The following is a 14,524-nucleotide window of genomic DNA, read 5'->3' as shown; positions in this document are numbered from 1 at the left end:
AACAAACATGTGGCTCTAGCCTCGGTTTTAATTCAGCAGGTACACAGCTGACTTCTTAAATGGCTCGCAGCAAACAGAAAATCTTTGGCCACATTTCTGCCATGACTAACAGAAAACTGGTAAAACCATCCAATGGCACACCATCGCCACAATCACGTGATCGATAACATACAACACAAGGCTGATCTGAGCTGGACAGACCAAAACCAAATCCTGAACACATGAAAAGTAAAATCTTTGACCTGTTAATGCCCGCCGGGTATGACAACAAACCAACCATCAATAGACACAGTTAATTTCTAGCATTATTAACGTTCAACATCTGACCTTTGACCTGATTTCACATTCAAGTGTCTTTAGGCATAAAAGCAAAACTTATTGTGAGAGAATGGAGCTGCTGTGTTGTGCTAAAATGTAAAAACTCTAAAATGATTTTACCAATAATGTCTGGACCAAAGTGTGAGGATGAGATTTTTGGCCCGTCGGGGTGGTTAAAACTGTCAAAACAGTGGAAATGTGGGTGTTTAAAACATGCGAACAGCAGGAAAACATCCCCTTTAGCACAGTTCAATGAAGAAAAAGCAGAACTCATAAAACAAACTTATTTAAATTAAAATTCTCCTTAAAATAAAGTCTGTCTAGCTGTCTGATCAGGTGTTCATAATCTGAAAAAAATGAATAAAAACAAATAGTATGAACTGATGGTCTGTTCAGGCGTTCATCTCACTCTTTCACCCACTCACTCGCTTGCTCACCCACTCACACTACAACAGCCTTGGCAGCGGCCTCCCGGCGTGGAGATAAGGCAGAGTGAGAAGGGGCGTGGCCTGGCTGCTTCTCAGTAATCAATATGTAAAAATAAAATCACCCATTCAGCTCAAATGGTGGGAGGACTGGAACCATCACCCTCAGCACCCATTTGTTAGGAAAAGATAAGAAAGTTGTTGAAAGAAGTTACTTCCTGATCAATGTCAGTGAAACTCCACAAACTCCTCGAGCGTTTTGGGGATCTGGTTGCGGTAGGTGATCTGGTGCTGCCTGACGGCGCGCGCCGCCAGGCACTTTAGGCTCATCTTCATCTGCGTCTTCAGCAGGATCTCCGACACGCCTGTCGTGCTTTTGTCCAGCGGTGTCTTTTTCTGCTTATTCGTCATGTCTGTGTGGGCGCCGGCCTCCACCAGGCTGATGATGATGGCGTGGAGCGTTAGGAAGTCGCTGATGGGACGGTTGTACTGGACGATGACGTGCAGCGGTGTGTTGCCTTCGTGGTCGACAGCATTTACCTGCGCACCACAGTCCAACAGCAGCTTGGTCACCTGGGCACTGGGGAAGCTGCAAACGTCATTGGTGTGGAAATCGTCCACTGGCGTGTTGGAGCTGATGGCCAGATGTAAGAGCGAGGAACCTTCCCGTGACCGCGGGTCCAGCTGAATCAGGTCATAGATGTGCTTGTTGATGCTGGCGCGCTCATGGTCCCCACAGGTGATCTTGGTGGAGATGCAGGCGAGGTACAGGAAGGTGAAGAGGTTGGCCTCGTAGTTGTCCGTGCTCTGCGGCAGCTCGGACATGTCGGCTGTGTCCACTCGAGTCAAGCTGCGCTGAATCTCCAGCACGCAGCAGTTCAACACCTGCTCCACGGCTGATGCCGAAACTTGCTCCTTCAGGTGCACCATCTGCGAAAAGACCTGGGCGAAGCGCAGCAGGTCCTTGTGGGTGTTCCGGTTGTTCTTCTGACGAAGGTGAAGCGCGTGAAGCCACAGTTTGATGCACTGTTCGAACTCCATGTTGTCAGCGTACACCGCGCCGCGATAGATGATGGGGTGCGAAACGTCAATATTGTTGGAGCCCAAGATTCGCTCCCGGATCATCAGGCCCTCCATGTGCAGAGCGTCCCGGTCTACTCGGATCGCCTCCAGGTCCCGGAGAGTCTGGCACTCGGTGCGGCTCCCATAAGCCTCGATTGGCGGCAGCAGCTCCTTGGCGACAGTGCTCTCTGGGTCCTGATGGCGCTCCACCATGGCCAGGTGCAGGTAGTGGTACGTCTTCTGGATGTCGTAGTTCTCCCGGTCGTTTGCAAACGAGGCGCCCAGCAGCTCCAGCGCCTCGATGCGGCTGAGAGGGTCACAATCGGCGTGTGCCAGAAGCAGCTCTACCACATCCGCTTTGCAGCTCTCCGCTGCAACCTTTAGTGGCGTCATGCTGTGTCCGTTCACCACTATGGCTGCATGGCAGCGCACCAGTTCCTGGACTATGTCCAGGTGACCCGCCTCCGCAGCAAAATGCAGGGCCGTGGCCCCACAGTGCGCCTTGGCATTGGGCTCTGCTCCTTGTTCCAAAAGGAACCTGACAACATCCGAGTGGCCTTTGTAAGCGGCGATCATCAGGCAGGTGTTGTTGTATTTGTTGGTGATGCTGATGTCGGCATTGTGCTCCACCAGGTAGCGGACGATGTCCAGGCGTCCGTCAAAACATGCAGCCCGCAGGGGGGTGGAGTTGGTGATGGTGGTGTGGTTGACATTGGCGTGGTTACTCACCAGCAGTCGCACCACCTCAAAGTGTCCCGCTCCTGCTGCACACCACAGCGCCGTGGCCCCATCGATCACATAGCTGCCACACAGACAGGAAAAAAGACAAGAAGTCCTGATGGAGAAATGCTAAAGACCAGTGGCACCGATCGGATCAACAAGCACATGTGGGTATGTTCTGTTCTGATCCTTCAGCGGGCAGACAGCCATCACACCAACAATCAGACTACAATCATCATCATTCTTTCATCACGGTTGCTTTCTTAAGCTGGACTCTGGAACTCGACAACAGAAAATCCATCTGCAACCGAACTCCAGACATACAATTCTCAATGTATCCTATTCTGCTAGCATAAAAGGCGGTTCTTACCCGTCAAAACGAACCGTTCCGACCTGTTCTGTGTCCACCTGGTAGTGGTCCAGGAGCAGCCGTACAACTTTATCGTGTCCGTTCCGGGCTGCGATGATCAGCGGGGTGGATTTTTGTCCGCCGAGCTGGGTCACATAGCTCAGGAGGTAGTGGGTCTCTGTCTCGTTGTGGTTTAGCAGCAGAGCAGCCAGGGTCAGGACTCGACCCTCGCTGGCTGCGTTGAAAACGTACCCGGCCAGAGATTCCATCTGAGCCCGACAGGTAGCCAGGACCTCCGCTTTCTTTGTAACTGGCGCCCGCAATGTCCAGTCCGCCAAAGCAAGCCGCCTCCCATTAAACTGTCGAAAGAGGCCCCAGCGTATACATGAAAACTGTAGATTCTCCGTAATGGCTACAAGTTAAACCCAGTCTGGCGGACAATGACTCCCGAGCTTCAGTAACAGGAGTAACAGGCGTCAGCCGAGCGAGCTAGCTGCTGTGAGCTAAATTCCTCAACTAATTTGATAGGAGGAAATCCTGTCGGCTTTGAGACAGAACAAACTAAGATACACAGTTCCACTTAATAGTCACAAACACTCTCCCGTTGGAGTTTCTGTCGAACGATTAAAAATAAAATAAAAAAAGGCCACTAAAACATGGGCACAGAAATTATCAGAGGAATTTTAGCGGAAGTTGCCGGACAACATAAAAACACCTCCGACTGAAAACTGTTCCGCTGAAATCCGTTCCGTCAGGAGACCCTCGCGCGTTCCCCCAGCGTTTAAACTCTGCAGATGTAATCAAATTAATTCACACCAGCATTATTCCTAGATTATTATATATCATTATTCCTTATTAGTCACCCATGGGTTTGCAAATATTAAACTCTAGATCAACTCTGAGGTTGGTAGTACAGTTCTGGAAGGGAAACATTGAGTGGATTTCCATATTTTTACAGTTGCTCATGACTTTCATACAAAGTTATCACGAGGGAATAAAGGCTAGGAAGTTTACCTGAAGCCAGATTAATTCTGTGTAATAAAAAATAATCTGGGAGCAGGTTTGAATAGATTACAGGATTATCTGAGATGATCAAACTGTGGAGAAAACAATGAGATGGGAGGAAACAGCAGCAGGCAGAAGGAGTCTGGAGCTGTGTAAATTGTATTTTCTTACATAAATATCATGATAAAGGAGCAGAGGAGAAAGAACTCAGCCGAGAAGGTTGCAGCGTTCCTGTGCAGGTGCGTCACATTTATTATTGTTCATGAATATTTCACCTGTGGGTCAACCTGCAGTTCAGAGTTTTATTGCAACAGGAATCCTTCAACAGTTCATCACAAATCGCTCAGGAAAATCTGTGTGGAAGAGTTGGAACTTTGTAGGGGTCCCAATGGCTTGTTTTCAATCCAGTCCCTCAGACAATTTAGAAACTAGTTATTTTCTCTATTTTATTACTACTTATTTTCATTTCGCCCCCCCCCCCCCCCCCCCCCCAAAGTAGCCTCGGTTTGTTCAGTTCATTTCACACAAATCCCATCATGCACCACAGGATCCCAACCAGCATCAGGATAAATAGCTGCTGTTCTGTAGAATCCTTGTCAGATATTTGCTCTCTTGCAGCCGAGCCACCGTTCCTGCCCAGATGAAGGCGGTTCACAGGCCTCCTCGGTTCTACATGGATGTCTGGCTCTGCTTCACTGTCCAAAACTGGGTCCTTGATGTGAGCCGGCCCGACATCACGGTAATATCATGATCACTGATAACAACTAAACTGCTGGGTGTTGGGGTCCATGGTTCCGGGTCGTGTGGTGTGGTCCTGCTTGCTTCTTCCTGCAGGGGGCGTGGAGGAGCCGATAATCTGCTCCACCTGTCTGCCAGCGTCGGAGACTTATCGCTTTCCAAATGGTAAATCTGACTCCTGTTCCTTCGCTTTTTGATAGCACTCGTTGTAACGCTTCTCTCTGCCTGTTCGAGGTCTCCACGCCGCCCTGCTGGAGGGAAGAACGCGCTGTTTGCTCCGCGCTGGAGCTCTCTGTGCGCCCCGGAATAGCTGGACGAGTGCTTACCCTGCAGTCCAGGATGACTTTTGAGTTTACCTTTAAGAAAAACTTTTTTGTTGGACACAATTCCCACTGCGTTTGTCTGCTTTTGGGTCCAGTAGAAAACCTAGGCATAACACTGAGAATGTTTTTCTCAGCACATTTCCTCAAATCTTCTGACAAGTGTTTTCTTGTAAACGTGCATGTTATATTTCTCGAAAGATTGTTGACAGTGTTTTTATTCAATATTATTATTATTTTAATTGAGCAAGCATAAATCCATCATTCTGCAGCTCATCCTCCCCTAAGACCAGTTTCCACTGAACTGCCCCAGTGCTGCAGAATACCTGCACGTGCTGTACGCCCCTTTTGCTGCTCAAGGTAGCACCCTTCCACACGTGACCTCAGGACAACATGTGAGTCTGTGTCAGGTTACAATGGATCCATTTCTACAGATGCTTGAACGCTCCCCAGGACCCTGCCATGCTCTTCTGTCCACCTCGGCATTATAGCTGTTGTCATGGCAACCACGCTCCATCTGGCGGCTGAGTTAGTCCGTAGGAGACTGTTGATGATTGGCTACCAGCTGCACCAGTCACAAACAGGTTTATATCATTTGCTTGTCTGAACAGTCAAATGAAAACCAACGTGGCTCCGCCCAAACACAGGTTAGATGCACAGGTGATGCACAAAAAAAAACAGGTGGAGGGTAAAAACTGGAGACAAACCACAAGAAGAGGAGGAAATCACCACAGAAAAAGAGGAAGCACAAATATTTATTTTGGAAACAAATCCAAGTTGAATAGATTCCAGAACATTTAGAAGCAGAACCCAATTAAGTCTGTAAGTGTTCTTTATATCCTTTGTCACGCAGGTAAACATCATCAAGCTCCTGTTTTACTTTGAGGACAGTTGGTACCTTCAGGTACCTTCAATACCTTCAGGTTGGTATTGGTGTGGTCTGGCCTCACTCTCAGACCACTTACCATGCTCTCCCCCTGTAGAGTGACGAGCAAGAACAACCTGCTAACCTGCAGTGATATTAGTGTCATATTAATGCGTAATAAATGAGGCTCTGCCATGTACATGCAGACCATAGAGGCTGCCTCAACCCCTGAGTGGGTGACTGGCAGAGGTCAGCAGAGTTGATTGGCTACTGTTGCTAACGCAACCAAAAAATGACCTGGTAAGATTCTCCCTTCTCCAACTAGTCACCTTTGCTTTTTTCTAAAAGTGACCTGAAAAGAAAACTGTTACACGAGGAAAATTTTAACAAACAAACAGGAAGGAGAATGAGGAGGGGCAACACAGGCCCATGGGGGAAGGCACAGAGCCTCCTGTCCTACCTCCAGGGTAGCGTTTTGCTGTCTTTTGTCTGCAGCCCCACATTCACTGATCCTCACTCACTCACTTTCTACCACTTGTTCCTCCACTGAGGGTCGTGGGGGGACTGGAGCCTATCCCAGCACAATGGGCGGAGGCAGGGTACACCCTGGACTGGACGCCAGTCAATCGCAGGGCTAACACATATAGACAAACAACCATTCTCTCTCACACTCACACCTACGGGCAATTTAGAGTTTCCAATTAGCCTAATCCCCAATCATGCATGTCTTTGGACTGTGGGAGGAAGCCGGAGTACCCGGAGAGAACCCACGCAGGCACAGGGAGAACATGCAAACTCCACACAGAAAGTCCCCAGCCTCAGTCCCAACCGGGGATCGAACCCGGGGCCTTCTTGCTGTGAGGCAACAGTGCTAACCACCACACCACTGTGCCGCCCTCACTTGATCCTTCTTGTTCTTAATTACTGTTCTTTCCTGCTGTGTAGCTATGATGACAGGCTAGATTGACTCTGTCCTAATCACTGTAGGTAAGCAGTGTCACAGTCTGTCATCAGGGAATCATTCCACTCACCTGTCCCTAATCAGTAATCAACCTGGCATTTAAGCTCCTGCCTCCCATTCCCTCTCTGCCAGATTGTTGTCTGCATTCATGCGAGTCATTCAAGCGGTCTTCTACAGACTGATCACCCGGTACTGATCCTGCCTCTTTTTGACCTTCCTGCCTCGCCGCTGTCCCAGTAAAAGACCTCCGCCTTCTGTCTCTGGTCCCGAGTTTGTGGAGATCTCCTCTGGGTTCTGTTTGCTTGTGGCCAGACAGTCTTCTGCTGCTCGGTTCACTCCGCCGGCGCACCAGGATCTGGGTCCGACTGTTCTGCCCGTTTCAAGCAGTCCAGTAACCAAGTTAAAGGAGCAGTTTCTCCCAGGGACAAAACTCCTTCACAGACAGATGTCTTGCTCTTTACAGCACTTCAGTTGGGTTAAAACACAAGGACATGTCAGTCACATGATCTGTTTCAGCTCCGCCTATGACCAACTGTGGCTATGTATGGAAGGTTAGACAGTTTTATGAGGGAAAATTTTCAGTCTGTAAGGATCTTAAATGTTGCCTCAAAGCTGAAACCGTTGTTAGATAAACACACTAGTGTGTGTGTGTGTGTGTACCGAGTGAGTTCTCAGGTGTTTTGACTAATCACTTCAGGATGATTTAAAGAAACAGCAGGGATTTGCAGTATTTTTCGCCCTGTAAATCCCATAAGAATCCATCACATTTGCTTCTTGTCTGCTGATGATTACCTCCCAAACTAATAACAACCATTTTATTTGCCCATCACTCACTTGTATTGACAAATCAGATGATTAGTGTTTATAGTCTTGTATTTTCTGAGAAGCCATCACTCCCACCCCTGTTGCCATGGCAACATTAACAATAATAAAGTGTATGAATTAGTCACAGTTAATCAGATTTAGAGGAGGGGGGGGGCGGTATATACTCTGTCTGTCACAGTCAGACTACAATGTTCTTCCAGTTATGCCCAGACATTAAAGGTTCTACCAGCTCTGTGTTCCCCCTCACAGCAGAACATGGGGAACATGGGAGTGCCTTGAAAAGGTTCATCTTGATTGGCAGCTTCTCTGCGGCTCTGCTGCTGGTTGCTCTCTGGATCTTCTGGGTGTGGAACGATGACATCCTGAGGAAGAAGCATTCTGGGCTTTGTGCCTCAGCCTTGAGCCTTGTTCTCGCTACTCCTCCAGCAGCTCTCTCTGATCAATTAAGCTGGTGGACGTTTGTGCCCTAAAGACTGAATTTATTGAATTTACAGGAGAATTTCTGGCATCACCTGTCAGCTGAGGAGCATCATGGTGAACAGTGTTCTCAAAGTGTTTGTATGCTGGGTTTTGCTGGCTGGGACAGAACCACAACCTTCACACCATTTTGAGAATCAGACACTCTTTAGACGATTGCAGAGTGGTCCTGACTGTTCCTCCTCATGTGTTCCACCTGTGTGCTCCTCACTTGTTCCTGGTGGTCTCCACATCCTTGCTATGGTCACAGAACATAAATAAAGTTCCATAATCTTATTATCTACATCTGTTAGAGTGTGTTTCATAATTAATTGGGTCGTGCAGGTGATGAATAAACGTACCTGAAGTCAAAAACCTGTTGGACGTGTGGCAGAACAGCATGCTGTTGCTATGGCAGCAGGGTATAAGTTGAAAGTATCAGATTTATGAACATAAGTCTTGTTTTGCATTAAAGCTGCAGCAGAACTTTTCATACACCTCTGTAGGATTTCAAAATGTATGTCCTCTCACACGGGGACTCTTGAGTGAGATCAGGGACCACAGGAACTGGATGATCCTTGATCCTTTGAAGGTATAAACATAATTTTGCAGATATAAAAAAGTTGACTGAAGTCTGAAACTGGCAGAAGGAGCGCTGGTGCTGACGTGAGAACCTGCAGGAACCTCCCATCCCCCCACCCCCACCCCCCCGGTGTCATAGTGTCCAGCGTTCCTCATCTTACATCCTGGATCAGTTTCCCGGCCGGAGCAGCTGAGATCACAGCCACAGCCTTGATGGTGAGATGATTCACACTCCTGGTCCTTGTTGCCTTCAGCCTGAAGCAATTCTTCTCTTCTTTTCTGTTTATTCCAGGCAAAGTTCCTGTCTCAGGATCAGATTACTGGTGAGATATTTAATGTTAGCACATTAGCGCTGGAACCTGCTGTGCAGCTCCTCTGAGCTTTTGAAATGGAGTTCTGCTACTTTTGAGCCATTGTTTATATATTGATATATTGATACTGATCAATAACTAATGTGACTGAGCTGCCCAGGAGGGGCTACCACCTTATCGTGGTGTAGGGCTTTGCGTGTCCCAATGATCCTAGGAGCTTCGTTGTCTGGGGCTTTATGCCCCTGGTAGGTCCACCAATGGCAAATAGGTCCTAGGTGAGGGATCAGACAAAGTGTAGACCAGGACCCCCTAATGATGAATAACAATATTGGTCTCAAGTTTCCCTTGCCCGGATGTGGGTCACCGGGGCCCCCTCCTGGAGCCAGGCCTGGGAGTGGGGCACGTTGGCGAGCGCCTGGTGGCCAGACCTCTGCCCATGGAGTCGGGCCGGGCACAGCCCGAAGAGGCAACATGGGACCCCCTTCCCGTGGGCTCACCACCTGCAGGAGGGGCCAAGGGGGTCGGGTGCATTGTGTGTTGGTTAGCGGCCGAAGGCAGGGACCTTGGCGGTCTGATCCCCGGCTGCATAAACTGGCTCTAGGGACATGGAATGTCACCTCTTTGGTGGGAAAGGAGCCTGAGCTAGTGCGCGAGGTTGAGAAGTTCCGACTAGACATAGTTGGCCTCACCTTGATGCACTACAAGGGCTCTGGAACCAGTCTTCTCAAAAGGGGTTGAACTCTCAACCACTCTGGAGTTGCCGATGGTGAGACGCAATGGGCAGGGGTGGCAATTCTCGTTGCTCCCCAGCTCAGTGCCTGTATATTGGAGTTTACCCCGGTGGATGAGAGGGTAGCCTCCCTTCGCCTTCGGGTGGGGGGACGGATCCTGACTGTTGTTTGTGCCTATGGCCCAAACAGCAGTTCAGCGTATCCACCCTTTTTGGAGTCCTTAGAGGGAGTGCGGGAGAGTGCTCCTTCTGGGGGCTCCCTCGTCTTCCTGGGTGACTTCAATGCTCACGTTGGCAATGACAGTGTGACCTGGAGAGGTGTGATTGGGAAGAACGGCCCCCCTGATCTAAACCCGAGTGGTGTTTTGTTATTGGACTTCTGTGCTCGTCTCAGATTGTCCATAAAAAACACCTTGTTCATGCATAAAGGCGTCCACATGTGCACTTGGCACCAGGACACCTTAGGCCGCAGATCGATGATCGACTTTGTGGTCGTGTCATCGGATTTGCGGCTGCATGTTCTGGACACTCGGGTGAAGAGAGGGGCGGAGCTGTCAACTGATCACCACCTGGTGGTGAGTTGGCTCCAATGGTGGGGAAGGATGCCGGACAGACCCGGCCCAAACGTGTTGTGAGGGTCTGCTGGGAAAGCCTGGCAGAGTCTCCTGTCAGGAGGAGCTTCAACTCACACCTCCAGGAGAGCTTTGACCATGTCCCGGGGGAGGCGGGGGACATTGAGTCCGAGTGGACCATGTTCCGTGCCTCCATTGTTGAGGTGGCTGACCGGTGCTGTAGCCGCAAAGTGGTTGGTGCCTGTCGTGGCGGCAATGCCCGAACCCGCTGGTGGACACCAGCGGTGAGGGATGCCATCAGGCTGAAGAAGGAGTCGTATCGGGCCTTACTGGCCTGTGGGACTCCTGAGGCAGCAGATAGCTACCGGCAGGCCAAGCGGAATGCAGCTACAGCTGTTGCTGAGGCAAAGACCCGGGCATGGGAAGAGTTCGGTGAGGCCATGGAGAACGACTTTCGGACAGTCTCGAAAAGGTTCTGGACCACCATCAGGCCTCTGAGGAAGGGGGAGCAGTGCACTGTCAACACTGTGTATAACGGTGTGCTGCTGACCTCAACTCGGGATGTTGTGGATCGGTGGAAGGAATACTTCAAGGACCTCCTCAATCCCATCAACACGCCTTCCAGTGAGGAAGTAGGGCCTGGAGACCTGGGGATAGGCTCTCATATCTCCGGGGCTGAAGTTGCCGAGGTAGTCAAAAAACTCCTCGGTGGCAAGGCCCCGGGGGTGGATGAGATCCGCCCAGAGTTCCTTAAGGCTCTGGATGTTGTAGGGCTGTCGTGGTTGACTCAACTCTGCAACATCGCATGGACATCGGGGGCAGTGCCGCTGGATTGGCAAACCGGGGTGGTAGTCCCTCTTTTTAAGAAGAAGAGGGTGTGTTCCAACTATAGGGGGATCACACTCCTCAGCCTCCCTGGTAAGGTCTATTCAGGGGTACTGGAGAGGAGGGTCCGCCAGATAGTCGAACCTCGGATTCAGGAGGAGCAATGTGGTTTTCGTCCTGGGCGTGGAACAGTGGACCAGCTCTACACCCTCAGGGTGCAGGGTCTTCGAGGGTGCATGGGAGTTTGCCCAACCAGTCCACATGTGTCTTGGAGAAGGCATTCGACAGTGTCCCTCGGGGGGTCCTGTGGGGGATCCTCCGAGAGTATGGGGTGTCGGGCCCGCTGATACGGGCCATCCGCTCCCCGTACGATCGGTGTCAGAGTTTGGTCCGCATTGCTGGCAGTAAGTCGAACTCGTTTCCGGTGAGGGTTGGTCTCTGCCAGGGCTGCCCTTTGTCATCGATTCTGTTCATAACTTTTATGGACAGAATTTCTAGGTGCAGTCATGGTGTTGAGGGGGTCCGGTTTGGTGACCTCAGGATCGGGTCTCTGCTCTTTGCAGATGATGTGGTCCTGTTGGCGTCATTGGCCCGTGACCTCCAACGATCACTGGATCAGTTCGCCGCCGCATGTGAAGTGGCTGGGATGAAAATCAGCACCTCCAAATCCGAGGCCATGGTTCTCAACCGGAAAAAGGTGGAGTGCCTTCTCCGGGTCAAGGAGGAGATCCTGCCCCAAGTGGAGGAGTTAAAGTACCTCAGGGTCTTGTTTACGAGTGAGGGAAGAATGGAGCAGGCGATCGACAGGCAGATTGGTGCGGCGTCCGCAGTATTGCGGACTCTGCACCGCTGCTCCTCCGCGTTGAGAGGAGCCAGATGAGGTGGCTTGGGCACCTAGTTAGGATGCCCCCTGGACGCCTCCCTGGTGAGGTGTTCAGGGCATGTCCCTCCGGTAGGAGACCCCTGGGAAGACCCAGGACACGTTGGAGAGACTTTGTCTCTCGACTGGTCTGGGAATGCCTGGGGATTCTCCCGGATGAGCTGGAAGAAGTAGCTGGGGAGAGCAAAGTCTGGGTTTCTCTTCTTAGGCTGCTGCCCCCGCGACCCAACTCCGGATAAGCGGTAGAGGATGGATGGATGGATGGATGGATGGATGGATGGATGGATGGATGGATGGATGGACTAAGCTGTTTGACTGTTGTTGAGTTCGTCTTTGCCATAATAAAAACACTTTGCTGAGTGAGCTCTGTGGTAACTCCTTCCAGACTTTAAGGAATGTTTCTCCCTGTACGACCGTCAGCGCAATGGGAAGATCAAAGCGCGAGAGCTGATCACAGTGATGCGATGCCTTGGCTCAAGCCCCACCCCCTCCGAGGTCCAGCGACACCTTCTGAGCCATCAAATAGGTACCCTACACATCTGATGATACTGTGGGTGCCCCCTGTTGGTTACCACAAGTGTCAATGTCTCATATGAATCTTTCGTGAAGTACTCGTTGATCGTCGTGTGTGTGTTGTGGGAGGCTCCATTTATTCTGCAGTCTTGACCCTTTTGATGTCAGATCAGATCAATCGTGAAATGTGGTTTCACGTTCGGCTGCATCCGGAGACACAACCACAAACACAGTTTAGCAAAAATCAGCGTTACCATGGCACCCTGTGGTGGGCCTGACACGGCTGATATGTGTGATCGGAGTCAGATGGTCTTCATGTTGGCCTCCTCCTCCTAATGTGCCTACTTTTTCTCCGGAACGAGACGTTCCTTGGACTGTTATGCTGTATTCTAATTAGAGCTGAAAAGCAGCTACGTTTAATCTCCAGATCCACATTGGGTTCTCTTGCTCCTCCTGGAAGATTCCTCAGTGATTCCATCATCCAATGTTATGTTATACTTCCATAAATGTCATAAAGGTCATGGCTGTTTGACTTTCTCTTGTTTTGTCTACGCTGGCAGGAAATTCAGTATGTACCTGCCATCTTTATCTCTTCACCTTCCAGGAGATCTACTCATGGTGTTTAAATGTGCACCAGCTTATCAGTCTTGCTGTGCTTGCCATCCACTTTTACTGCTCCACTATTTGAAGAAACCATTTCATTTTCCCACCGCGATATTACCTTTCTTCCCCACTCCTGCCCCAACCTTCCCTCCTGCAGTTGGTCTAATCTGCACGTCTTGTGACATTAACGTGGTTCATTTCACTGGGCTTACTGCAGAGTGGAGTGGCGAGTTGGACTTCTCCACCCTGCTGAGCATCATGCACCAGCAGCTCCGGCAGGAGGCGCCAGAGGAGGAGATCCTGGAGGCCATGAGGATGGCGGACAAGGAGCAGAAAGGCTTCATATTGGTGTCTGAGCTGAGGGCCAAACTCACCAGCCTGGGAGAGAAACTGACCGATGGAGAGGGTGAGAGCCGACAGAGTGATGCTGTGCAGTTGCATCTCTTCATCTCACCTCCTCCCGCTTCTCTGTCCAGTGGATGAGCTGCTGAAGGCGGCGGGTGTTGGTGCCGATGGGTGGGTCCACTGTGAGCAGTTTGCCAAGGCGGTGACCCGACATTCCTCTGCCAGGCACTGATATCTCCAACATCAGCACATCTTTGTGTTTCTGTCATATAATATTAGCATTAGCAGCTTTCCTCCGGTCTTCTCATGACCTGGAGTCTTCTAGCAGTTAGCTGTTTAGCATTTAGCATCAAATCTCCTCCCTAAACACAACTGTGAGCTCATGTTTGTGTTGGGCTAATTTTCATTTCTTTTCCTCCTTTGAGGTAAAATCTTTACTAAAACTGCATGACAATGATTCTCAGTTGATTTAGCCGGAGCTCTTTCTGCCGTTTCCTGTTAGCAAAACTGTGAAATCTTCCATCCGTATTCACCCGCGGACAGATTTGGTTTTAAGTTCTGGAGGAAAATATAACAGGTCAGGATTCAGATTCAGAAACCAGACCAGAACCGCTGCTGGAGGATGGAACTTGAAGATTTATCAGACAGAAAACACGTCAGAAAGACAAATGACATCATGTGACTTACTGACGCTAAAGTAGAACCAATAAATCGCTGTCAGGTGAAGCCGAGGGGCCCAGCAGCAATCTGACTGGAGTGGCTCCTCTTCCTCAGCTGCTCAAAAGCTGAAATAATGATGATCCTCCTCTTTCTCACCTGTGTGTCACTTTTGTGTTACCAATGAGTTAATCTGTTTTTCTGATGGAATCACAGTGATTAATCATCAGGCCCAAAGAAATTAATTATTGAACCAGAGTCGAATAAAAACATTAAAGCATTGATCGTCTGATTGAAGTCTAGATCAACAACATGCACGCACACACGCACTATCACCAAATTACAGGTTTACTCATATAAGAGAGCAACCCATATGCTCCTCCCCTGAAAGTTGGCTACATGCAGCATCAGCTGTGATTGGTCATTGTTCACTATGTGATGTGTAAATTTGAATGCATCAGT

The 14,524-nt window shown here is 49.9% G+C and overlaps 2 protein-coding genes across 2 annotated transcripts; one reads left to right on the top strand and one right to left on the bottom strand.

Moving 5' to 3' along the window:
* Positions 1-10: 10 nt before the first annotated feature.
* Positions 11-3,590, bottom strand: fem1b (fem-1 homolog b). The gene is made up of 2 exons (XM_057052086.1): positions 2,896-3,590; positions 11-2,607 (listed from the first exon to the last, which is right to left on the bottom strand). The coding sequence occupies exons 1-2, from the start codon at positions 3,141-3,143 to the stop codon at positions 972-974; spliced, it is 1,884 nt and encodes a 627-aa protein (XP_056908066.1). The 5' UTR covers positions 3,144-3,590; the 3' UTR covers positions 11-971.
* Positions 3,591-8,759: 5,169 nt separating this feature from the next.
* On the top strand, positions 8,760-14,344 carry calml4b (calmodulin-like 4b). The gene is made up of 5 exons (XM_057052668.1): positions 8,760-8,842; positions 8,919-8,949; positions 12,330-12,470; positions 13,278-13,466; positions 13,537-14,344. Exons 1-5 carry the CDS (start codon positions 8,840-8,842, stop codon positions 13,635-13,637), a joined length of 465 nt encoding a protein of 154 aa, XP_056908648.1. The 5' UTR covers positions 8,760-8,839; the 3' UTR covers positions 13,638-14,344.
* Positions 14,345-14,524: the final 180 nt, after the last annotated feature.

This window comes from Takifugu flavidus, chromosome 13 (assembly GCF_003711565.1).
Source record: "Takifugu flavidus isolate HTHZ2018 chromosome 13, ASM371156v2, whole genome shotgun sequence".
NCBI classification, from domain to species: Eukaryota; Metazoa; Chordata; class Actinopteri; order Tetraodontiformes; family Tetraodontidae; genus Takifugu; species Takifugu flavidus.
Note: the sequence above shows the minus strand (reverse complement) of the source record. Positions and strands in the feature narration are given on the sequence as shown.